This window comes from Bombyx mandarina, chromosome 13 (genome assembly GCF_030267445.1).
Source record: "Bombyx mandarina strain Sakado chromosome 13, ASM3026744v2".
NCBI classification, from domain to species: domain Eukaryota; kingdom Metazoa; phylum Arthropoda; class Insecta; order Lepidoptera; family Bombycidae; genus Bombyx; species Bombyx mandarina.
In genome coordinates this window covers 7,814,553-7,840,687 of record NC_143220.1, presented here as the reverse complement: position 1 = coordinate 7,840,687, position 26,135 = coordinate 7,814,553, and the positions used below count along the sequence as shown (strand labels likewise).

Genomic DNA, 26,135 nt, shown 5'->3' with positions numbered 1-26,135 from the left:
TAACCGCTCATCAACACATGCTCATATGTCTTCAGTCATAAGACAAAGTAAACTATTAGTGTGGCTGTCTCCACCCACACGATGACACGACGCCGCACGAAGTCGTTGCTATTTCGACGAACAAACCGAAACCAAATTACTTCTACAATCGAATGTGACTTTTCAATTGGCGGAGTTAAACGGTAAACATCAGAACAAACACGCCACACTGTATGTATGATGTACGTGGTTCTATTGTACCTAGACGCTTCATTGTGAGAGGTTTTCATTTGTATAGATGAGTTAATGAGGCCCAACTGGTGTTAAGTGGCTATCGGATCTCATAGACATCACAATGTCAATGCTGCCACCGACCTTGAAAGTCGGGATTTCGCGTTTGGTCTCTGGAACTCTACACTGTACTCCAATAAGTTGAAAGCACCCTTAATCACAAAGAATGCGTCCATTACATCACGACGACATACAATTTGCATGATCTCATACCAACCGAAGCACGCGGCGCATGTCAAATAACGACTAACCAACTACATGCTGTGTGTGCGTGTGTGTGTGAGTGTGTGCGTGCGGCGCCTGACACGGTGAGGGAGGGGATAATGTAACGTGTGACAAAATGTAACCAGCACTGCATAGTCACTGACAGTAACACGCGGAGGGGATTTTTTTTTTTTTCTTTCTTTTTATTGATGCACAAAACAAATTACATCCAAAGAAATTATAAGTTTAAATGTTTAACATAACAATCTGGATTGCAATTCAAAACAGGTGCATACAAATTTTTTTTACAACTGAACAGATGCCTAAATACGATGTATACTTACTCACATACGCTCACACTCACACACACACACACACAGCCGCACGCACACACACTCACACACATATGTAAGTGACTATCTGATTAAATTAGATCTAATGTATTATTAATTGGACAATATTAATTATTTGAGAATATGTTTAACTAATTTACAATATTTATAAAAATTACTTTCAAATATATCAAGATCAGTGTTGTCACTTGCCAACTCATTATAATGTCGTGCCATTCTAACAATGGGATTAAAGTATGAGATGTTATTTTTGTGAACTTCAAGTGTAAAAAGATTAGTGCAATGTGATCTACGCGCAGTATATCTGGTATTAAAAGATATTTGCGAAATTAAATCACTTGAATTTATTATATAATGTATGATTTTGTACAAATAGACTAAGTCAAAGCATTTACGACGAAGAGATAAAGATTCAATTTTGAATTGGGTTAGTCTATATTCATAATTAAGATTATTTCGACCTGGTTCCAAACGGTAAGCTAATATCCTAAGACATTTTTTCTGCACTCTTTCAATATCATCTATATGAACTTTATAATACGGAGACCATATTGGTGTAGCATATTCCAAGAGACTTCTCACAAGTGAAAAAAATAAGTATAATACCGAATGAGGATTCTTGAAGTCTTTGCTTGATCTGAGAACGAAACCTAAAAGTTGATTAGCTTTAGAAGTTATATATTGATAATGTGAACGGAATGAAAGTTTCTCATCAAAGATAATACCTAAATCTTTAGCGACAACGGACTTATTTAAAGTTAATTATTTTAATTTACCTTTTATTTAAGACACTATTGTTCAAAAAATAATTACTAATGATTCTATTTCGTTTATTTGTAAATGAAATAACAAAAAATTTGCTACTATTTAAAAACATATGATTAGAATTACACCATTTAACTAATGTATCTAAGTCTTGCTGCAAAAGGGAGCAGTCAGCTGGACTTGAAATATTGTGAAATATTTTTAAGTCATCCGCATATAATAAATGATTACAAACTAAATATTCAGTTAAGTCGTTTACAAATATATTAAAAAGCAAGGGTCCGAGATTAGAGCCCTGCGGTACGCCCGATGTTACTGTGACAGGAGACGAGAGAAAGCCCTTCAAGGCCACCAACTGACTTCTCTTGTTGAGGTAAGAAGAGATCCAACGAAATAAGTTACCGTGTATGCCGTACGAGACTAGTTTATGAAGTAGAATACGATGATTGACTTTATCGAAAGCCTTGGAAAAGTCTGTATAGACAGAATCAGTCTGGCCTCCAGCAGCAAAAGATTTACAAAGAAAATCCTTATATACTAATAAGTTGCTTAAAGTAGACTTGTTTTTTAAGAACCCGTGCTGCTTTTCAGAGATTAGAGGTTTAAAATGATTATAAAGATACATGTAAACTGAAGATTCAAAAATTTTGGCAAAACATGATAATATGCTTATAGGTCTATAATTCTCACATCTCGATTTATCACCACTTTTATGAATGGGTATGATATATGCGGTTTTCCATAGATTAGGGAAAACACCACTAGCAAGGGATTTGTTAAAAAGTTTACATAAAGGAGAAACTAACTCATTTCTACAACTCCTAACAAAGTAGGGGGGTATTCGATCAGGTCCAGCACCCTTACTAATATTAAGTAGCTTAACTTTGAGAAAAACCTCGCCCTCATCAAGTACAATAGAAGATAATGCATTACTTATGCGATCCTTAAAGTACATGTGCTCATCGAAAGTATAAGAAAAGTTGGCAGTTGTGTCTTTCTCATAAACAGAGCTAAAATATTGTGAGAAAAGCTCACTTATTCTCAATCCGCTAGTTGCAATCGTTTAACCTTATCTCAGACTAAACGGTAACTTAGCGAAAAGTTCTAGTATGTGGTGTAGCCAATGAGGTGTATAGAGTGCTGCGGGTATCACCAGTAATCTCAGCATACTGATAGCTTCAGCTCAAAGGGTCTTAGGCGCATTACAGGGCTCAAATGAGCGTACTCAACCACCCAGTCGTCCCACCAACAACCAGCTAATTGAAATCGTCTTGGCCTAAAGGATAAGATGTCCGGTGCATTCGTATCTAGTGATGCATGAGTGTTCGAGTCCCGCAGGCGGGTGCCAATTTTTCTAATGAAATACGTACGTAACAAATGTTCACGATTGACTTCCACGGTGAAAGAATAACTTCGTGTAATAAAAATCAAACCCGCAAAATTATAATTTGCATAATTACTGGTTGTAGGACCTCTTGTGAGTCCGCACAGGTAGGTGCCACCACCCCGCCTTTTTCTGTAGTGAAGCAGTAATGCGTTCCGATTTGAAGGGTGGGTAGTCGTTGTAACTATACCTCTGAGACCTTAGAACGTATATCTCAAGGTGGGTGGCGCATTTACGTTGTAGACGTCTATGGGCTCCCGTAATTCACTGAGTGACCTGCAAGCCAACTGACTCCGCAGGCACAAAATTATAACAATATACTGTTAAATTCGTATAAACGGTTGAAGAACAATCATCAACTGTCTACATCGTGCCTTACAATATATTGGTTACAACGTAGCGCGAAATTTGATAACCTAGAAAGACCAATACTGGCAAATTTCAAAAAAAACTACCTAAAATATTGTTCAGAACATAGTCTATGGAGGAGATATAGTCTATTATCCTGGGCAAAATAGTTCACTAAATGAAAAAAGCTTCAGAATGAATCGATCCTTTCCGCTCCGAGCATAGCGTGACGATATAACGAACACGTTGTCAGGCGAAGGCGAGGTGCGCTGGCTCCGTCACGCGACGTGTCGAACCCGCGCTTCTCAAAACTCTCCTCCAACTTTTAATTGCGAAATTGATTCCAAATTTCCTTCTGAGAAGTTGTGCCGCGTGATTGACGCGTTTGAAACTACCCCGACTTCCATGAAGAGAACCTTTATTCATGTACATTTACTAATTTGGAGAGTTGTTCTCCAAATTTGTAGTTGGAGAGTTGTATTTTTAGTCGACCATTACAATATTCCTTAACTGTCCTCGAGTGAGTTAATAATGATGAAAATTTGATCAAGCTTGACTTTATTTATTAGGTAGTAAGCAAAATATGACTCTTATGTAGGTAAATAAAATAAGGAGTTTCAAATATCTAACCACGAGTCTAAACAAGAGTCTAACCTCGAACTATTTATTTATTTATTTATTTATTTATTTATTAAGTTGCACCAACAAAGTGATCATCAATACAAAACATTGACAAATTGACAAAAGTTCATGGCAGATGTCACCTCAATTATAGGTGCAATCGACAGTGCATTAACATCAAAAATAAAAAAAATATACAGCTAAGATTTGAATACATTTCATTCATTGCTTATGATTAATTTAATTGGGAGATGATCCGCGACAAATTTTTCCTGTAAGTAGTGAGACAATCAGAAAAAACATCTATTTCACTTAAAATAAGTTCAGCGCAATCGGACAACTCCGAAGGAACATTGACTTTGTTAATAAAAATTATCAAAATTAAATTATCAAAATATGCGCGAATCATGCACAGATCCAGGCCATTGCACAACAATATCATATATTTCCATTTGCGGTCCACATACTATTTGGATATTGATAGAAAACCAGCCTTGAGGAACGTTCAAGGTACGTCGCGACGTATCTTGACTTGACAGTTCGCTTACTTCACTCCGGTTAGGAAATTTTCCAAGGACGTTTGAGTGGAGTTTATTTTTACGACTAAGCATACCAAAACGCGCGTTGGAGGTTGAGTCGAGTCGAGTTAAGCTCGTGTAAACGACTAAAGATACGGGTGTCTGTGTGTAATGAGTCTGAGCATGAGTGAGTGTAAGAGGGTGTGTGGGTGTAATCAAAAATATTAAAAGTTATTTAATAAAATTTCAGTGTCCTTGTAGTTCAAATTAAGCAACCAATTAAATATAGAAGTTCTGCATTTCTTGTTGTTCAGGGGATATATTATATTAAGGTGTTTATTAATTTTATTATAAAGAGTGGGACCTAAGTAGCAAAAGAACCTATGGATAAATTGAGTTTTAAGTGGGATGATTCTACAGACATTATGATTGCGCACCTCTGAACCAAATTACAGTACCCACTGTTCATACGGTAGAACGGACCAAATATTAGGTAAGTATAGTTAGTTAGAAACCACAGTCTGGTCATCAATATAATTTTAATCATAACATCCAATTATATTACAATGTTTATTTTGAGCCTCTCATTATCGTAGGAAAATTCTTGGTACCTATTTACTTTTTTTCACGCCAATTTTTACTAAATATTTTTTAATATAATATGCATACAGCGAGTATGGTAATGCCGAAAACCGAATAAAAAGATGAATAGTATTACGCAAAGTACATACATACAATGTACGTTTTACCTATACACATTGTATGTATGGGGAATGATATTGCAAATGCAATATTTCAAACCTCAAATCCAATTTGATTTGATCAGAATCCTAGCTTTTCCTCTACTGATTTTAACCCACTTGTGATATATTTTAGAGAGTATTTGAACGTGATCATTTGGAGTAGGATTAAAATCAATACTAATGACAACTGCCAAATTCATGAAGCATCCTCTCAGCGCTCGGCCCCAATACATATTATTATTAATTATTATTTTGTGAATACTAAGCAACTATATTCATTATTAGTAAAATGCACATTTCAGAATTGCGAAATAGCATGCACATTCACTGGCATGTCGAATTCCACCAGGTCATGTTCTTCAAAGGTGTCTACATATTATGGTAACAATCAAGCTCTACGATGAATGAATGACGTCACGTATTTATTTTTATTATCTGTTCAGGCAGACATCATGATTAGATCATACATAATATTTAATAATACTATTTGTGAGTTATCACCGTTGCTCATGGAAGTCAGCGATGACAGCGAAGTCACTGTCTACTATAATAAAAATAAATTATTGGAAACAAATACTCAATAATAACGGACTGGTGATAGTTCCAACGCGTTTGCATGCATTGCATTTTAGTTTGAAGGGTGTCCCATTAAACGACGTCGATTTGCATTAAGAATACTCGTAATAACTGATGTCTTAAACTGTAGATGTGCTGCAACCCGCCCGGCGACTCAACGCTCAAGGACATGATCTTGCAGTGTCCGTCCACCGACTCGTAGCATGTGGCGGAACAGTCACGTCACGACTGGACCCGAGAGATATACTTGCTAGTCGAATCTTCAGATAGCTGCTTCTTGTCCTGACATGCTTCATAGCGTATACTCTATCCGTCTCTATCGCCGACTGATAAGCCTCGGATAAGTACTCATGAACCCTGAAAAGATTGAATTTGCCTAACAAAAATTTAGGAAATAATATTCCCTAATTTAATGATGTATTCCGAATCTTTTATTACATACCGTTAAGAATTATTGTCCCACGCTATCGTCAAAGTTTTGGTTCATTGTTAACTTCACAGTGTCGATATTAAAATTTTCTAAAATACCTGAAACTTCAGAATGATCGAGCACGCCATACAACTAGGTAATATAAGTTACGTTTTCCTACCGCATGTCTCACATAACATAAAATAATAAATAGAATACTCTACAGCTGGAGTGATGAAAGTGACTCGCCGTTGTGATGTTGTAATGTGAGAGCACAGCGGTCGACCAGCTCGGCGACGGCGTGCGGCAGGAAGCCCTTCAAGGGAACGAGGGTCCTCGGCGAACGTTTGCAAAGATCATGTACACACAGACGGTGCAGCTACTTCGCTTTATTCATTTATTTAGCTAAGCCCACAAACATCAACACACCCGCGCCGCGCTCGAACCCTCCTACCGAGATTACCTTGTCCTTCTCCTGAGGCAGCATCATTCCTGAAGATCGCGTCTAGTTTGGTGACTGTTCTCTTATCACTTTTAACATTCTACCATCATTCTTTACCTAAAAAATGAAGAAGAGATATCGCTGACAGTTCTTCGTTAGTGAAGCATTCGGTTCGGTGTAAATAAATAAAGCTTGTGGGAACGTTTGGTAGGTACGGGTGACGAAGAAACAGGTTCGTACATTCGTTCAGATATAAAACTAAATAATTTAAGCAATATTCATAAATTTAATTCTTCATGATCATTGCTGTTCTTTTTTAAATCATTTCAAAGGTTTCAAGCGCTCTGCATGTGCACCCTCTGCGCACGTGCTCGTCCACAGATTTAAGCCGTGCGCTATCATGTTACTATTTACTCCGACACGACGCGCGACGCCGCGACGTACTATTCATTCAGCCGGCTTATCCTCGACTGAGCTCGAGGCGCGACCTTTCGCACGCGCCCATTAATCATCTCTCGCCCTCTCATGCTTGTCTCAATCTCTGATCAGCCTCATATTTTCCGGCTTCGAGATACACTTTATCGTGAGACGGAAATGCTTGTTTACGTTCATGTTTATAAAATAATTTCGTGAGTTGAAAATGTTTTCAGTAATATTTAAATTCCCCTAACGGATATAATGTCGTTTGTTAAAGGTGACACGTCGAACGAGTTCATTCTAAAGCTGACGACAACTGACGTACTCTATACTCTCTATATTCTCTATATTGGTATACGAAGGCGTTTGAGGTGCGAGTCCTTTTGTATAAAGAGTGACGTCACACGAGTTACTCGGGCGACGAAATCATGCTCGAACATTGTACTAATTGTGATCTATTATACATCGCGAGTACTTGTCTCAGGGTTGTATTAGTTTGGCGTCAGCTCACGGACATGAACGTACTAATATATATATACATATGTGTATGTAGTTGCTTCCAATCAACCGTATGTTTGTGATGACATCGCGCACGCACCGTCCGCGCCTCTCGACATCGTCCGCGCTTGCCTTACCCTTGTTGTTCTTTTCGTCAATTTAACATTAGCCACGTTTGTCGACCATTTTTTCACTTTCGAACTCTACTTTTACAGTTATAATTGATAATATTTAATTTCTTCCAATATCAATTTCTCATATTCTTATATTACTAATAGCTTCCTATAACTATCGACAATGAAAAAGAGTAAATATGAGAAGTAACTACTTGCGTTACTATAAATGTGACTGTTCTACTGTCGTTATATAACTTTTAAGTTTAATCGCGATACTGATAGCGATGGCAGGGCCGGCCGTCACCGGACCTCATGAACACCACCGGCCGCCGATCTCGTTCAATTGTAATCATTCCATTCCATCAAACAAATAAGAACCTATTTAAAACGCAATACACTTATTTCTTTCCGCATCCAAACAGCGGGGGCTATGGCAACGACTCCTACCGGGAGTCGAACCCGTATCCCGTGATACAATATTCAAGGTAACTCGACCAACGAGATGAGGCGAGAGAGATGTTTTCAATGTTTTTATTTATTTGGCAGTATCCAAACAAAACAAGGTATTGATTTATGTAAAACCAACACTAAAATAAAGTAAAAGCACCGGGATATAGCGGCAAGTCCCATCAGTGTTCTAAGCTGACGACCGACACTAGTTAGGTGGCATTTCTGATTCATATTAAACTATATCCCAATAGCATAGGAACTGTAATAGCTTACCACTAAAGTTGGCTGAAGTGGGTCAGGTGTCGGAGTCGGACTGCAGGCTGCATCAGGATAGATGGATGACCTTAAACAGCTTTTTAATCTGCGGAGCCGACGCCGCGCCGGTCCAGCGATGCAGCGGTGCAGCGGTGCAGCGATGCATTGATGCATCGATCTTTCTTCAACTAGTTAAATAAATAGTTACGAGTATTAATTGATAGAATAGAGTTTTAATTGATGTGAAACTGTGTACTCGTCTCTATAAATGTTTTGTAGCACTTGTTAAGGATCGATTCCATAGAGACTTCATAATTGAAGAAGAATTAGTAATTTATATTTACAATGTTTTAATATTTTATTATTATATTTATTTACATTTATTTATTTATTATAACAAAACAGAAATTTTACTTTCATTCATTATAATATTTGAGTTGATTGTTAATATCCGTAATTTTTATCTATAACAATCTTGAATCTGTGAGATTTTGAACAGTGTTCATATTTCTCGGGCGACGTAAATGGTAACCAATCGTATACCGACCCGCGCCCTCAACAAAATATATTATTATCTTTATTCATAAAGGTTCTTTATTCACTTACAGTTCGCAAATTGTGTTCAATTCGTTTAGATGTATTTTCATTATCTTCAGAACATTCAGTTACATTCATAATTAGTTTAATTAAAAGTTTAAGTACATTACAACATTAAGTTGAGTTAAAATGTCTTTGTAATCATTAAGTTACAGCTCGGCGCGTGCGGGGTAGAGGTTCGTAGTTTCTGCTGCGGTCACTGGGCTCTCAGTTTTATCAAAGTGATTTTAGAAGTTTTAGATGCAACAATTAAAAAAGCCGAAACAATAAAAATGTATCAATTTGAACCGAAACGCTTAGCGTGCGCCCGACACACACCGCCTGCACTTTTATATTGCCTTTTACGAGTACAGCGCAATGAAATCAGTGAAACTTGCCACGTTTCCAACAATAATAAAACTGGAGTACAAACATTGTATGCGTCCGTACTCACGAGATCATTAACATATTTTTCGTTCATTATTAATTAAAAACTTCATTAATTACAATTCGTCAAAATTAGTGGCTTATTTCTACCAAACACCGAGTCTTTTTGATTCGTTTACAATATTGATACAATGAAACCGAATTAGCGAATAAACTGCCGCGTCAAGTCAACAATTGCTTACCAAAGCCGTGCGCTCCATGTGGAAAAATTGCCTATAATAGTGACATTTAGCGGTACAATATGCAGTACATTTGAAATCGTCCTTATTGACTTTAATCTAAAATACATTTATCGGTACTAGTTTGAAATGAGTTCACTGGTGCCCTCGTTAAATCACGATAACTCAACAACAAGAACAGATGAGGCGGCCTCATATCTATAATAGGTTCGTCTGTGTTTTTGACATTCCCATCATACTAGAAGCTCTTCATTTCTTGTTGGGACGTTTTGTTAGGCTATTTATTACTACTCATTTCGAATAGTCTGGATATGTTGTATCTGGTATATTGATCTGTTGTACATATAAGTACAATAAGCTTTCGTCAAGAGACGGCCAGGAGTGATATCACAAGTACTGTGTCAGGCTACAGATCAGAATAATAGATGGTATGAGAGCGTGCACTTCGCGACTCCAAGATGAGTCCGTGGGCTGACAATTGCATGTACGTGGGTACAATTTAGTAAGATTGCACTGTTCGAACGAGTGAGCTTGTTTGCAAACGTCACTTTCTATCGGAACTCACATAGCGCTTGGCGACATTCAGCACAAACCCAAATGAACACTGGGCGGCGTGAGTACAATGTGTAGAATCTGTCGAGGACAAGTCTCCTCTGCAAAAGTCCACGTCTAGGTCACCACTATGCAAGCATAATTTATCTGTGCTGTTTCTCACAAAATAAGACTATGTAATATGAGTTACATTTGTTTGCTGCTTGTGTTATGATTATTGTGAATAGCTCGCTTTGAATATTGTGCGTTTTACACAGTGTACCCCGACGATGCCTCCAGACAGACCAATTTTATAAGAGACGGATTTGAATATTTGCTCAGGAACAAATCAAAGCGTGTGTTCGGTGTACCGTGGAATGCGAATCAAACAAAATTTTAAATTGCTATTCTGAAGACGAGGAAGTTCAGTGTTTTTTGAGCTGTTTGATATTGAACGTTCACAGCTCGATCCCTCTGAGTGGCACGAACAAAGAATGTTCTTCTCTTATTAATTATAGAGAACATCACTGCTTACCTATAATTATCAATTTAATTCACTAACGATTACTATGTGTTAAATAACATTAGGAGAAAGTAGAAAATTCGTAAAAATTAACATTCTCTTTGAATTTTTGAATTGAGTACAGAATTGTCTTCCTTTAAAAGACACTCGTAACTGGGGCGCATCAGCCGCGACTCGTGGCGGCTCCATCAATTGAATGTATCCGTAAATAATTTACACCAGAAAGGCATAGCTTACATTAGGACACCCAATTAATGATATAATGTTTATTCTTAGATATTGATCAAACCAATCAATATTTTATTAATTGACATCACCGTCTACGTAAATCTTGAAGGCCTTCAATCTTGTCTACGGCTCACGAAAACTTTGAAAAATACAAAATAGCCCACCACAATGATTCAATTCTAGTGAACAAACGCAGAGCGGGGGCGCGGTCGTTTCCTCCGAGACCGACCACTAGGGCTCTCTCGTCTGTTTCCTGTATGTACATAAGTGTCGATGGCTGGCTCAAAATCCTGTTACTTCACTAATGTAACTGTTATTTTCAAAGAGCTATTCTAGTAGAAATCCTAGCACACTTTTCAAGTACTGTAATTAGCAATAAGCGCTCCATAGCAACTCCACTTTGGAATGTTAGCGGATCAAAATCCAAATTTAAACATGTGTTCACTCAAATAAGTCATTTCAAACTTTATCGCGGATCCGGTATACAGTTGCATCACTGAGAAGCATCACCAAAAAGCTATGGACTTGCTCTTTCCGAAATATTGATGTGCTCATCGCAACAGAGAAAGTACATAATATCGTTAATTACCTAACTACCGCCCCACCTCACTAGAGATTGTATCGCACGATGTCGATGAACACGACAAAAGTGAATAGAACGAAAAAGCGCAAACTGATAAAAACTGAAGTCGTCGTGGCCTAAAGGATAAGACGTCCGATGTATTCATATCAAGCGATGCGATTGCGCCAGTGTTCAAATCCAGAATAGGCAGGTGCCAATTTTTCTCCGCGCCCTGACCCTCGAAATAGTGGCGCGCTGTGATGTCCGTAGCCCGTGATCGCCTTCAGGGCTATCCGTGGATAACGCACCATCTGCTTGGAGGCGCGTTCGTGCTCACCGGGAACGCGTGGCGCAGTGATCTCCGTTCTAGGAGGGAACGACACCTTGCGTCTTTACAAATCTTTAATTACCTGCGTTTCAATAGTAGCACAGGATGTTTGCAAGCACATGCTATATTGAGTACGGACTACGATGTCTATGTTTATAAGCGGCGGTAGCGAATCACTATGCTTGTTTCATTTTAGGAATAATGGATTACTGGTAGCTCGGATCCCTTTCCAGTTTCACCAGGATAGGTGGGCGAGCAAAGACACAGGAATTGTGACCCGCTGAGAAAATCCGGCGAGAAACTCAGCGGACTGATATTAGAATAGCCTTATCAAAGTACGAATCACTATACATTTACTTTACAGCGCTCACTATGCATTGAATAGTACTCAGTTAGTAAACCAAAGCACTAGGAACAGCTGCTGCTATGTATACATATTACGTCGTAAAATCCCAGTATGAACACGTACCCAGTAATGGCAATAACTGAATGAGCCACATAACAGTCAGCAGCTGTTTGCAGCGAGAGGCGTGGACACAGATGTCGCCGAAGCTGGATAATCGCCCGCAAACACGGCTCCACTGCACGAACTAACCAGACCAGCTTTTAGAGACCGAGTCCAGGGGCTCAAGGCACGCTATCTACAATTTTAGATAATTTAAAACACATTCTCCGTTTTCTCATTCATCTGAGGGAAGGGTGGGCTCAATATCGTAGTGTGCCGTGAGGTTTTTGGGACGCCTCCAGATTAAACGACTTCCGTCATGATCGAACATTCAATTGAAATCACCGCAAAAGTATTTCATCTGCATGCCGGTGATTTCAAAATCAATAATGTATTTACGAATAGTTCAATTACTCGTTCTATGACTCGTATGAATTAAGACAATTGCTTCGTTGCGTTGGGGCGACGCGCGCTCGCTCGATCCTTCGCTCGTTTCCAATAACTCCGAGTCTCAAACGAGTACCAATTTATTACAAGTACAATGCACTTCACATTTCAATGTTCAACTTTGTTTGAGTAATGTTTTCAGATAAATATCTAACATATCCCATGAAGCGAAGTGCTGAATAATACTGAATGATTCAAACATCGGATCACCGGCTCACGCGTATTAATGTGTGTGCATAAATCAAACACGACTTTAGTGATCAACTTACAAGTTAAATTTAGAATTGGTTTATGTCCTTATCGCACTCGTTCAGATTTTCGAATGCGCGAATAGGATAGAAATGTAAGTTTGGTGGAGTCTCAGTCTATGGATGTGGTCCCTGAGCTGGGTGCATCAGCCGAATTATAAATACAATCTGTTGATCTATTGAGAACGTTCACCTCGACGTTTTACTACGGTGTTCCTTGTTGTACGAACATCTTGTAGAATTACATTATATTTGTTTTACGATTATTTTACAGTCTAGACGTGAATAAAATCGATTAATAGCGCGCGTTGGCCTCGAGCCAGCAGCTGTACCTGCCACTAGGTGTGCCACTATTTCATTCTGCAAATGGATTATGGATATAACTTTGATGACAACACCTTTATTGGATAAGAAAGTCTTATTACTCACAGTAGTATCTGGCAAATGACAGTAAGATGGAAATCGATTTAAAAATATATATATTTTACATACGTTTCTCTTCGCAATATCGCAACCACACCGAAAGGACACATCGTGGTCGCGATAGGTGTACATTATAACCACATTAATACAGTAGGTCGTGCGCAGTCTCGAACCTACGACCTCATAGGGGGCGGACGTCATAGCGCTCGAGTGCCCAGTGCGAAAGTTTAGTGATCATTAGCTTCAACTCAGATCTACGCGTGCTCTGTAATCCTTAACGATCAGTAAGCGCCCCTCGATAGTGTATATAAGGTATACGATGATATCTTACATTAACAGAACAATAGAAGATCCTGATAGATAGATAGATCCTGTAAACGTCTAAATCGCGCTTAAGACAACTTCAAGATAAATTTCGGTGTAAGCTCCAAACACCAATATTGGTGATTCACTACATAGGCACATTCATTCTTGCGAGAATCTACGGATCTCGAATACGGTACGCACGCGACTCCGGTGCCAACCGAGTTGTCCTGTGATATTTTTTGGGTTCCGTAGCCAAGCGACATCCCTCAAACTTCCCTCGTTCTACACTATTCATATTCTAAACTATCCAACTAACCGACTCACAACAATTTTTCTCGGAAACTTATTGGCACTATATAAATAAAACATTTGAGTTTCTATTTTTTATTTTTTTATTGCTAAGATCGGTGGACGAGCTCACGTCCCTCTTGATGTTAAGTGATACCCGGAGCCTATAGAGATCAACCAAGTCAATGGCACCAAGTATCTTGAGAGATGAATTGGAAAACTCAATTTTTACACTACAACGGATGCCCCATCCTTTCAACCGAAATACCTCACTGCTTCACGGCTTGAAATAGGCAGAATGGTGGTACCTGCCCGTGCCAATGTTTTTAAATCATCATAAAAGTTTTGTAAGAATCGGCCCGCAAGTTGATGCCACTGCTCTGACTGCTTATGTCGCGAGACATGGGACTCGGCGATGGTCACGCTTACTTGTCTACCTATAGAGTCCAGCTGCTACTGAGCGTCAGGCGTGAGGCGTAGTGCGCGCTTGTCAGCCCCTCCGCGCTAATCAACGCCTACAGGTTATTTTTTTATATTCGCCCGTTTCAAGTCACAGTGAAAGTTTCAATGATCAATACACAAAAGTTTTTTTTTTTTCGTTATCTGCGGCCGCGGTGTTTTTGAACCATTGATTTTAGTCGCGGAGTCCTTGGGCCGACCTTGTGGCGTTCTAAATTATTGATGAATGAAGATAGTCGCCCGCTGCTGAATCTCACACGGCCTCTCTCTAATATACCGCGCTTACTTACAATTTATCTAATAATAACTAACTGATCCGGCAAACCTTATTTTGCCATATAAATTACTTCTAGGAAAGATAAATAACCTATATACCGACTGCAGCGCCATCTGCCAGGCTGATTTGTGAATCTTAGCCATCCAGGGTTCCAGCCAAATGCATACTAAAAAATCATTCAAATCGGTCCAGCCGTTTAGGAGGAGTTCAGTGACAAACACACGCACACAGGAAATATATATATATATATATACAGTCAAACCTGGATAAGCGAGAACTGGATAAGTGAGAAAACTCTATAAGTGAGAGTAATAGCCAGGACCCGTCATTTTAAGCTCCCAAAACCTCTAGTAGCGAGAAACAGAAACCTGTGTTAGAGAGAGTCATTTTTCCCTCATGGACCTCCGTAAGTGAGATTGCTACTTATCTATACCTCTATAAGCGAAAGTCGAGCTTTATTTATTTATATTATTTAGGAAGAACAAAGGATAAAAAAATTACCAATTTAACATCTGCTATTTTATGACTCATTCTTAACTTTCGTGGAACTTCCTACCATTGTTTTTGTATTTTTTCTCGTCAATATTGAACCTATTCTATTTCGTGGAACTAAATAACATTGTTATTTTATCGCATTCTTTTCGACTGGACACGTGTGCCTGTGTACCGTCCTGTTTGTCGGCCTTACTCAGTTTATCGTTAATCAATTGCGAAGGAAAGTTCTGTTCTGCATCATGTCAAAACGGAAAATTAAAGTACTGTCATTAAGTGATACACTTAAAATAGTGAATGCGTTTGAATCCGGAAAATCGCGAAATGAAATTCAGAGGGAGCATTAGCGAGAAACTCGGGTTAGTGAGAAACCTCTATAAGCGAGAATGAGATTGTGCTCCCTTGAACTCTCGCTTATCCAGGTTTGACTGTATATTGTGGGTGACTCACATGTATTTATTTATTTTATAATATTTTATTATAATTACACTACACAACAACACATACATATTTTATTTTATATCAACACATTCATTTATCACACAATCATACAAAACATTATTTACACTAAACAAAATAAAATTCACAAGCAAAGTCAGGCGATAACTGCAGTATAGCGGCGGCGATATATTTCGCTAGTAAATCGGTCGCATTTTTACCGATCCACCGCCACCAGTCGAAATCTGACTTGCGAGCGCGCATCCCGTATTATCTTTTCTGTTCTACGCCTTTTATAATTTTTGCTTTTTGTTTCGTGTACTGCTTGTGTTGCTTGGACTATCTGTTTCTTGTTACTTTCTCCTTCTTTCTTCTCTTGGCTCTGCGTCTGATCCGTCTGCTGCTGTTGCTGTTGTTGGCTTCCTTCGCGTTCAGCTGCCATCTTCTTGTAAGCCTGTTCAAACAGTTTAAGGCTGGCCTGCTGCAGCTGTCCGGTGGCTGTTCTAAGTTCTTCCGGCTCAATGGTGTCCTTTTTAGCGAGCAGCTCACGGAGTTTGTTCATCTCCTCGCGTAGTTTGTCACACTCGTCCTGCGGCAGCTGCGCCTTGTACTCGTCCATCTTGGTGTCGGTGTCGTGCAGCACGGCCTCGGCCTGGTTGGCCACCTCCACCCGCTCGCGCCGCGTCTTGTCGGCGGCGGCGAACTGCTCGGCGGCCTTCACCATGTTCTCGATCTCGTCCTTCGACAGCCCTCCCGACGACTGGATCACGATCTGTTGCTCCTTGCCGGTGCCCTTGTCCCGCGCGGACACGTGCACGATGCCGTTGGCGTCGATGTCGAAGGCGACCTCTATCTGCGGAACGCCGCGCGGCGCGGGCGGGATGCCCACCAGCGAGAACTGCCCCAGCAGCTTGTTGTCCGACGCCATCTCGCGCTCACCCTGGTGGACCTTGATCTCCACTTGCGTCTGCCCGTCGGCCGCGGTAGAGAACACTTGGCTCTTCTTAGTGGGTATGGTGGTGTTCCTTGTGATCAGCTTGGTGAAGACGCCTCCGAGGGTTTCGATGCCCAGTGACAGCGGAGTCACGTCGAGGAGAAGGATGTCAGTGACGTCACCCGCTAGAACTCCGCCCTGGACGGCGGCTCCCACCGCCACGGCCTTTTTTTTTTTTTTTTTTTTTTTATTGCCCTTGTAGGCAGACGAGCATACGGCCCACCTGATGGTGAGTGGTTACCGTTGCCCATGGACTTCAGCAATGCCAGGGGCAGAACCAAGCCGCTGCCTACCGCTTAATACTCTCCACAAGCCTCGTTTGAAGAAGGACATGTCATAGCGCTCGGGAAACACCGTGGACGGGAGCTCATTCCATAGCCGGATGGTACGTGGCAAAAAAGATCTCTGGAAACGCACTGTGGATGACCGCAGTGGCTCCAGGTAGTACGGATGAACTCTACTCCGGTGGCGGGCGGTGCGATGGTAAAAACGAGATGCCGGTATCATCTCGAACAATTCCTCAGAGCACTCCCCATGGAACATACGGTACAAAATACAGAGGGAACCGAAGTCCCTCCGCAGACCCAGAGGTTCCAAACGATCCGTGAGATTGGGATTATCGACAATCCGAACGGCCCTCCTCTGTATGGAGTCAAATGGAAGAAGCTGGTATTTGGGAGCCCCGGCCCAGAGATGGGAGCAGTACTCCACGCGAGGCCGGACTTGTGCTTTATAAAGCAGAAGCCTTTGTCCAGGCGTGAAGTACCGCTTCGCTCTGTTGAGGACTCCCAGCATTTTGGACGCCAACTTGGCTTTGCCTTCCAAATGACTCCGAAACTGGACATCGCTCGAAATGTCGACCCCAAGTATCCCAATACTCTCGGAAGGTTGCAGGGATACTCCTTGGAATTGTGGCGCCATGACAAAGGGGTCCTTCTTCGCAGTGAACGCGCAAACTTGTGTCTTTAACGGGTTGAATTGAACCAAGTTCAATTCACCCCATTTGGAGACTCGCCCCAGAGAGCTCTCCACTTCAGACACAAGTTTTGATCGTCTCTCTTGCACCACGCTTCGAGAGAGACTCTGATGGCCGATATATCGCGCATCCCCCGTGCTGTCATCCGCATAGCAATGCATGCCATCAATAGACAGCATGTCATTGATATACAGGATGAAAAGCGTGGGGGAGAGCACCGAACCTTGTGGAACGCCAGCGTTAATGGTCATGGTATCAGAACAGTCACCGTCTACAACGACCGTGATGCTCCGCCCATCCAAAAAGCTAGCGATCCACTTGCAGAGACCCTCGGGGATTCCGTAAGATGGTAGCTTCGACAGAAGTGCCCTATGCCAGACCCTGTCGAAGGCCTTCGCGATATCAAGGCTCACAGCAAGAGCCTCGCCCTTGCTCTCCAAGGCTTCAGCCCACCTGTGAGTAAGGTATACAAGAAGATCGCCAGCTGAGCGACCGTGACGGAAACCGTACTGTCGGTCACTGATCAGCTGGCGATCTTCAAGATACTTCAGGAGTTGTATATTTATAATTCGCTCCATCACCTTGGAAAGCAAGGAAGTTATCGCGATAGGCCTATAGCTCGATGGGTCCGACCGGTCACCCTTCTTGGGGATAGGGTGGACGTGGGCGTTCTTCCATGAAGACGGAACCCTGTTAGTGCAATAAGAGAGGCGATACAAACGCGTTAGCGCAGGCGTCAGCTCAGGGGCGCACCTTTTCAGAACCACAGCAGGAATGCCGTCCGGCCCACTCGACTTATGGACGTCCAGGAGTCGGAGTTCCCGCCTGACTGCACACTGTGTAAAGCATATCTCCGGCAGGGAACTATCACACCGGAGGATGTTCGGTGGTGTGGCACCCCCGTCGTCCACAGTCGAGTTCGAGGCGAAGAGTTTGACCAGAAGGTCAGCCTTCTCTTTCGCACTATGGGCCAGACTGTCATCGGACTTGCGTAGTGGTGGGAGACTAGACCTGCAGAAGTTACCTTCTGCAGCCTTAGCGAGCGACCAGAAAGCACGGCTCCCGGCGGGATAGCTCTTCAGTCGCTCGCCAATTCTGGCAACGTGCTCCGACTTCGCCCTGGCAATAGCCCTCTTATAGGACCTAGAAGCGGCGTTAAATTTCCGCCTTTCCTCAGAGGTATTAGGATCCTGGCGTCTCCTGGCATCATTCCATGCCGCGTATGCGGACCGCTTGAGGCGTGCAGCGTCCCGACTGGCATTGTTATACCAGGGTCCACTGCGACCCCCGACGGGCACCTTGGAAGAAGGAATGAACAGTTCCATCCCCCGAAGCACCACGTTTTTAAGTCGGTCCGCACAGACGTCAGGATCACCAGAGGAAAAGCAGAGCCGCCCCCATGGGTAGGATGCGTAAAATTCACGCATCCCATCCCAATCTGCTGACATATACCGCCAAACTCTTCGATACCCGGTCGTCATTCGACGACCAGGACGAGAGATCGGTACCGCAGCACGGATAAGGCAGTGATCAGACGATCCAAGTGGAGCGTCGACCACCACACTGTATCCGGCCGGATCGGTGGTCAGCAGAAGGTCCAACAGGGAGGGCTCGTGCCCCTCAATATCTGGGACACGGGTGGGCTGTGTCACCAGCTGGGAGAAGCCGTAGGCCAGGGCGAAATCGTAGGCAGCCCGACCCGGGAGGTCAGTGGTTCTGGACCCCAACCACTCTTGGTGGTGAGCGTTAAAGTCTCCAAGAACCACCACCTCCGCAGATGGGTACTGCTCAAGCACGCGGTTAGTCCCCTCTTGCACATGCTCTATCAGAGCTGAACCTGCATCACTGCTGTGGGACCTGTACAGGCATGCGTAGACTCGGGTACAACCCCCGTCATCTACGCGCAGCCACAAGATGGACAGGTCCCGTTGTTCGAGGCCTCGTAGACGGCGACAACAGACATCAGCCCGGACGAATACACACACCCCGGCTTTACGTAGGAAGTTGTGCTCCAATACGTAGCCGGGGTATTCAAGGTACGAAGTGTCATCCGGAGCAGATATCTGTGTCTCCGTCAGAAAAAGGAGGGCAGGCTGCGCCGTCTCAAGATGATGGTGTACGGCGTCGAGGTTACTATGTAGGCCCCTTACATTGCTGAAATCCACATTAAATGTGGAATGGGGCATCGCCGACAAAACCCTTTTCCTTTTTTAACTGTCATATTTATTTATTTTTTTGGAGAGTGGGATTGGGTGGGGTAGGAAGTTCGAGGCAAAATCATGACAATACCTGAATAAAGCGCGGAGCACAGTACGTGCTTGACCACGGGTTGCGTGAGAGAGAGAGGCCTCGTCAGGGTTCACGGCTCGAGACGGAGCCCTGCCGAATATTTCCTGTACTGTTTGTTGGACCTTAGGCATTCTCGTCATTCCACCAACGAGCAGAACTTCACCGATGTCCGATCGCTGCACTTCGGCACTGTGGGTGACTCACATGTATTTATTTATTTTATAATATTTTATTATAATTACACTACACAACAACACATACATATTTTATTTTATATCAACACATTCATTTATCACACAATCATACAAAACATTATTTACACTAAACAAAATAAAATTCACAAGCAAAGTCAGGCGATAACTGCAGTATAGCGGCGGCGATATATTTCGCTAGTAAATCGGTCGCATTTTTACCGATCCACCGCCACCAGTCGAAATCTGACTTGCGAGCGCGCATCCCGTATTATCTTTTCTGTTCTACGCCTTTTATAATTTTTGCTTTTTGTTTCGTGTACTGCTTGTGTTGCTTGGACTATCTGTTTCTTGTTACTTTCTCCTTCTTTCTTTATATTTGTGTTCGTCTTAAATAAAAACTTTCTTTGTGTACTTTTGTGTTTGCAAAGACATTATATTACAACCCAAGACGACTAAAATATATATACTTAGTCTGGCCATAAATACTGTTACAATAAAAAATATAAAAAATGCTATTGCAAATAACATTTATTACTTTTACAGTGTGTTAGTTTAATACAGGGTGGCCCATAAGTCCTTTGATATGAAAAAAAAATTATTAAAATAAAACTAATTACATTATGAATTAAATTTTTATTTACATAAAAAGCTTAAAAAACGGGAATTATTTTTTGAAAATAACATCTCCTAAATGTAATCCGTTGCGATCACGGCACTCTTGCAAACGACGTCTAAAATTGTCGATGACTGCGCGGCACGTCACTGCTGAAATGCTTGTCATTTCTCTGCGGATGTTTTCTTTAGGGCCTCAATTGACCGCGGGTTTGTGTCTTATACGTATGCCTTAAGGTAGCCCCACAAAAAAAAATCCATCGGGGTCAGATCTGGACTACGTGGAGGCCAGGAAATGTCTCCTCTCTTAGAGATAACTTTGCCAGGAAAAAGTTGACGGATAACGGGCATAGTAGTGTTAGAGGTGTGAGAAGTGGCCCCATCCTGTTGAAACCACGTCCTGGCATTAAAGCCTGAAAAGTTTTGCAATTCTGGTATGAAAAACTCTTCGATCATAGCCACATATCGCTCCGACGTAACAGTAACTGCGCGCCCTCTGCCATCCTCAAAGAAGTAAGGCCCTAGGATACCATGGGCTGACATAGCGGCCCAAACAGTCACTTTCGGACTATGTAAGGGCTTCTGATGCTTAAGTTTTGGATTGATGGGGCTCCAATAGCGGCAATTTTGTTTACTAACATGCCCGTTAAGATGGAAATGAGCCTCGTCAGAGAACATTATGTTATTGAAGGAAGTAAACCGATTCAACATTTCATTCGCATAATTTTGTCTTTGAATACCGTCAGTTTCCTTTAATTCTTGAACCAACTGAATTTTGTAAGGGTGCATATGTAAATCTTTCTTCAAAATCCGTTGTAACGATGTCCTGGATACGTTTAATGCTCTGGCGCGCTTACGAGTTGACTGTGTCGGATTTTCGCGAATAGACTGTGTCACTGTGTCTATGTTTTGTTCCGTACGTGACGTCCTTGGGCGACCCAACCGCGGTTTATCTAACGTCGAACCGGTCTCCTCGAACTTAGCAACCCAGTTCTTAATCGTTTGAAGAGTTGGAGTGTCGTCAAAGTTGTGTAAACCTTTGTGTTCTCGAAATTTACGCCGCGCAACGGTTGCCGAATTGTCGTTTGTATAAAACTCGCGCACACAAAACGCACGGTCCGCTCCGGTAAAACGCTCCATCGCGACTAAATTCCCAGAAACCGAAGTTACTCCCCCAGCTTCCCCTGCACCGCTCACGCGCGCCCTGTTCGTTTTATTCAAATTTTACTTTTCAAAGGACTTATGGGCCACCCTGTACATAAATATAAAACAATTTAAAGTATAAAAAGCTTATTCGAAGTGGTCTCCATTGGCTGCAATACAGTCCTTTAAACGTTGAGGCTAGTTATCAATTAAAATTAAAAATTATTAAAAAAAATTCACTGCCAATCGTATGGATTGATTTAGGGACTCCAAATTATCATGGCGTTTAGAGCAAGCCGTACTCTCTAAAACTGACCATAAATCATAATGCAGCGGATTAAGATCGGGACTAGACGACGGCCAGTCTTCAGCTCTGATGAAGTCCGAAACGTTCGTTTCCAACCAAGACTGCGTAGACCGAGCTTTATGACCTGGCGCCGAGTCTTGCTGGAAGGACCATTCTTGATTATAGAACATGGTGTTGTTAAGGGGCTTCACTACCTTCTTAGGAATGATATCTTGATACACTTGTGCCGATGTTTTGATACCTTTTTCACAAATGTATGGCTCAGTCACTCCTTCATAGCTAATACCCCACCAAACCATCACTGAAGTCGGATAGTGCCCACGTTGTACTCTGTCGACTAATTGGGAAGCTTCCTTAGAGCTCTGAGCATAAATACGGTCATTTTGTTTGTTAAAATGTTGCTCAATTGTAAAATAATTCTCATCCGTAAACAAAATTTTTCTATGACCTCCCTTTGCGTACCGCTTCAGTAGTTGTTCGATTTTACTACCCTATTCTCTTTTAAATTATCACTTATACCAGTACGTCTCTTATAGGCTGCAAGTCCTAAGTCATCTTTTAAAAAACGCGACATGGTTCTAGGTCTTCATTCATCGTCATCTCCCGAGATAAAATCTTTTGCTTTCGGACAGGATTTCTTCGAATTCTTTCCCTTCCTGCTTTGACCGCCTTTTTCGTACGAACACTAGGTGGACGGCCAGATCTTTTTCTGTCACAAACAGAGGAGGTCTCATTGCACCTATTAATAGCCCGGTACACAAACATTTTACTAATACCTAGCGTATGGAGAGTTTTAAAAATTGCATTTGGCTCCATACCTATTTTGTGTAATGCAATCACAGCGATTCTGTTCTCTTTATCACCCCACTCCATTTTAATATCGCTAAATATTGTACAATGTATTGGCGCCAAAATGAGAAAACTCAATAAGCAATCATATTAAAATGACAGATTCCAAATTCAAATGTAATATTTTGTTTATTTTTAATTGTAACAGGTTTTATGGCCAGATTAAGTATATAAAGATAGTCGCATTTTTTCAAGGTATTATATTCCTAGACTCACGGCACATCTGGTGTTAAGTGTGTGAGAGGCTTAATGGTGGAGGGAAGATCTTCCACCGAGCGGGTAATATTGCTCGGTAGACCGATGGTCCGAATGTTGTTGTTCGGAACTTGTATATATGCTAGCTTATCTTGAAAGATTCAGGTATCTATCAAATATCCTGGGTTCTGTGACGGCTACCCGCCACAAGTGATTACCGAGGTCAACACCTCCCGTCTTCAGACATGAGGCCGAAATCTTTATAGTTCTGTATCATGGCTATTTCTCTGTTCATATTAGAAATGACTTAAATAGTAGAACCTTAAGTAAGAAGTGGCGGCCGCGACGCAGAACGGCCCGCGAGACTAGCGCCCAGCGCAACATCTTACCTTAATTGTTACGTGTAATGCAATCCTACCTGTTTGGAGTAGTAGATCCAAGTCTGCAGTTCGCTGTAGCACGTAGGTGGGCAGGATCGACCGGTGAAACACTACCCTCTCACAGAAAATCAGCGTGAAGTGGGGGCCTCCTAGAGGCCACCGCGTTTCGACTGGTGAGTGAGAGTCCCGGCGCCCTTATCCCTCTACCTCGGGGCCCAAATAGCAACTGGCACTTTCATTATACTACACGTATCGCAACAGATTTTCTAGGGACTGTTGCGTTGCGTGTGGGAATGAGTATCAGTTGGCCCCTTCCTGTCTTTTTATTCCCTGTCCCACAATTCCTCACCCTCTGTGACCTTTCTCCTTCCCTTTCCTTCCCCACCCCTTATGCTATTTTTGATTTTTGTGATGGCGACGAGTGATACAAATAAAATACCCCAGGAGGGTACCAGTCTCTTAGAGACTGGAGAATCCCTCTCTGAGCGAGAGCGAGAGATGCTATCCTCTCGCTCTGGCTCAGGCTGCCCATCGTATTCTGGGGGGCACATCAAGCGTCGTTTATCACAGCTGCTGGGTGCAAACTGAGCCCAATAACGAGGAAGTCCCCCTCCACTTTAGCAATGGATTTTTCTAACATCAGGGGACTTCACTCGAACTTAAATGCCGTCCACCACCATCTCGAGACGGAGAGGCCAGATTTGCTTTTCCTGACGGAGACGCAGATTTCCTCCCCAACTGACACTTCATATCTAAAATACCCGGCCTATAGCTTGGAGCATATTTTTGTGCCACGCGCAGGCGTGTGTGTGTACGTCAGGGAGGGAATTTGTTACCGTAGGCTCAGCAGTCTTGAAGGCAGAGACCTGTCGACCCTTTGGGTGCGCGTCGATTGTGAGGATCACATTCGCGTCTACGCGTGCCTTTACAGGTCTCATAGCGGAAATTCGGAAATTGACCGGCTCTTCGAGCACCTGCAGGTGTCCACTGACAAAATACTTGAGCAGATTCCTACCGCAGAAATTGTGGTTTTGGGCGACTTTAATGCCCACCACTCTGACTGGCTTGGGTCAACACGTACTGACCATGCGGGAAGGTCTGCTCACGATTTTGCCATTGCCAATGGTCTGACGCAGATGGTACCTTCTCCCACACGTGTGCCGGATGTGGAAGACCATTCGCCTTCCTTATTGGACCTTCTGCTGACCTCTCGCCCCGAACCCATTCGGGTATGGGTCGATGCTCCTCTCGGGTCATCGGACCATTGCCTAGTTCGGAGCGTGGTGCCTCTCACCGTCTCGTCGCAACCACTTCCATCTGGTAGACGACGTGTTTGGCACTACAGGTCGGCAGACTGGGACGGGATGCGCTCTTTCTTTGCATCCTACCCATGGGGGCAGATTTGCTTCAAGTCAGAGGATCCTAGCACCTGCGCTGACTCGGTTGTCGGCGTCGTGCTGCAGGGCATGGAATTGTTTGTTCCTAGCTCAGCGGTACCCGTCGGTGGCAGGTCTCGGCCCTGGTTTGGTGGGTCCTGCCGTGACGCACATCGTCGCAAGCGGGAATGCTACCAGGCTTGGGCTAGGGCAAAGGCCGCTAAGGATGTAAACTCTGACTCACTCAAGAAGAAGTACAACTCTGCTTCCAGGTGCTTTAAGAGGCAAATTGCATTGGCAAAATCAAATTACGTTGGGAGAATTGGCGAGAGACTGGCACGCCTGCCATCTGGCTCTCGTGCGTTCTGGTCTCTCGCCAAGGCTGTCCAGGGTAATTTCTGTCGGTCGACGCTTCCACCTTTGCGCGGGGAGGATGGTTCATTGGCCTATTCCGCAAGGGAGAAAGCCGATCTTCTTGGCTCTATCTTTGCGGAAAACTCGACTCTTGACGACAGGGGGAACACTCCTCCTACCATCCCGAGGTGTGAAACCACAATGGCGGACATCCGCTTCACACAGTGTGCTGTGCGGAAAGCACTATTCTCCCTGGATGTCAACAAGTCGAGTGGGCCCGATGGAATATCTCCTATTGTGCTGAAGGTGTGTGCTCCAGAGCTGGCACCGGTTTTAACGCGCTTATTCAGACACTCTTATGTCCTCGGCGTTGTCCCACATTCATGGAAGACGGCTCTAGTACACCCGATCCCTAAAAAAGGCGACCGCTCAGATCCGTCCAACTACAGGCCTATCGCTATCACCTCCTTACTCTCCAAAATTATGGAATCCATAATCAACCGCCAGCTCATGGGCTACCTGGAAGAGCACCAGCTGATCAGCGACCGCCAATATGGCTTCCGCAAAGGCCGATCAGCTGGTGATCTTTTGGCTTTACTAACTCACCGTTGGGCGCAGGCGGTTGAGAGTAGGGGTGAGGCACTAGGCGTTAGTTTGGACATTGCGAAAGCCTTCGATCGGGTTTGGCATAAAGCCCTACTATCGAAGCTTCCTTCCTATGGGCTTCCTGAGAGACTTTGTAGGTGGATCGGCAGTTTCCTTGCGGAACGGAGAGTTAAAGTCGTCGTAGACGGCTCATGCTCGGACCCCCGGACCGTAAATGCTGGTGTTCCCCAAAGCTGCGTGTTATCCCCGACATTGTTCATTCTGCATATCAATGATTTATTGCATACCAGTGGC

At 42.8% G+C, this 26,135-nt stretch overlaps 1 protein-coding gene across 1 annotated transcript; it reads right to left on the bottom strand.

The window, feature by feature from the left end:
• Window positions 1-15,783: 15,783 nt before the first annotated feature.
• Window positions 15,784-20,013, bottom strand: Hsc70-5 (Heat shock protein 70 cognate 5). The gene is made up of 2 exons (XM_089732532.1): window positions 19,885-20,013; window positions 15,784-16,725 (listed from the first exon to the last, which is right to left on the bottom strand). Exons 1-2 carry the CDS (start codon window positions 19,963-19,965, stop codon window positions 15,784-15,786), a joined length of 1,023 nt encoding a protein of 340 aa, XP_089588658.1. The 5' UTR covers window positions 19,966-20,013.
• Window positions 20,014-26,135: the final 6,122 nt, after the last annotated feature.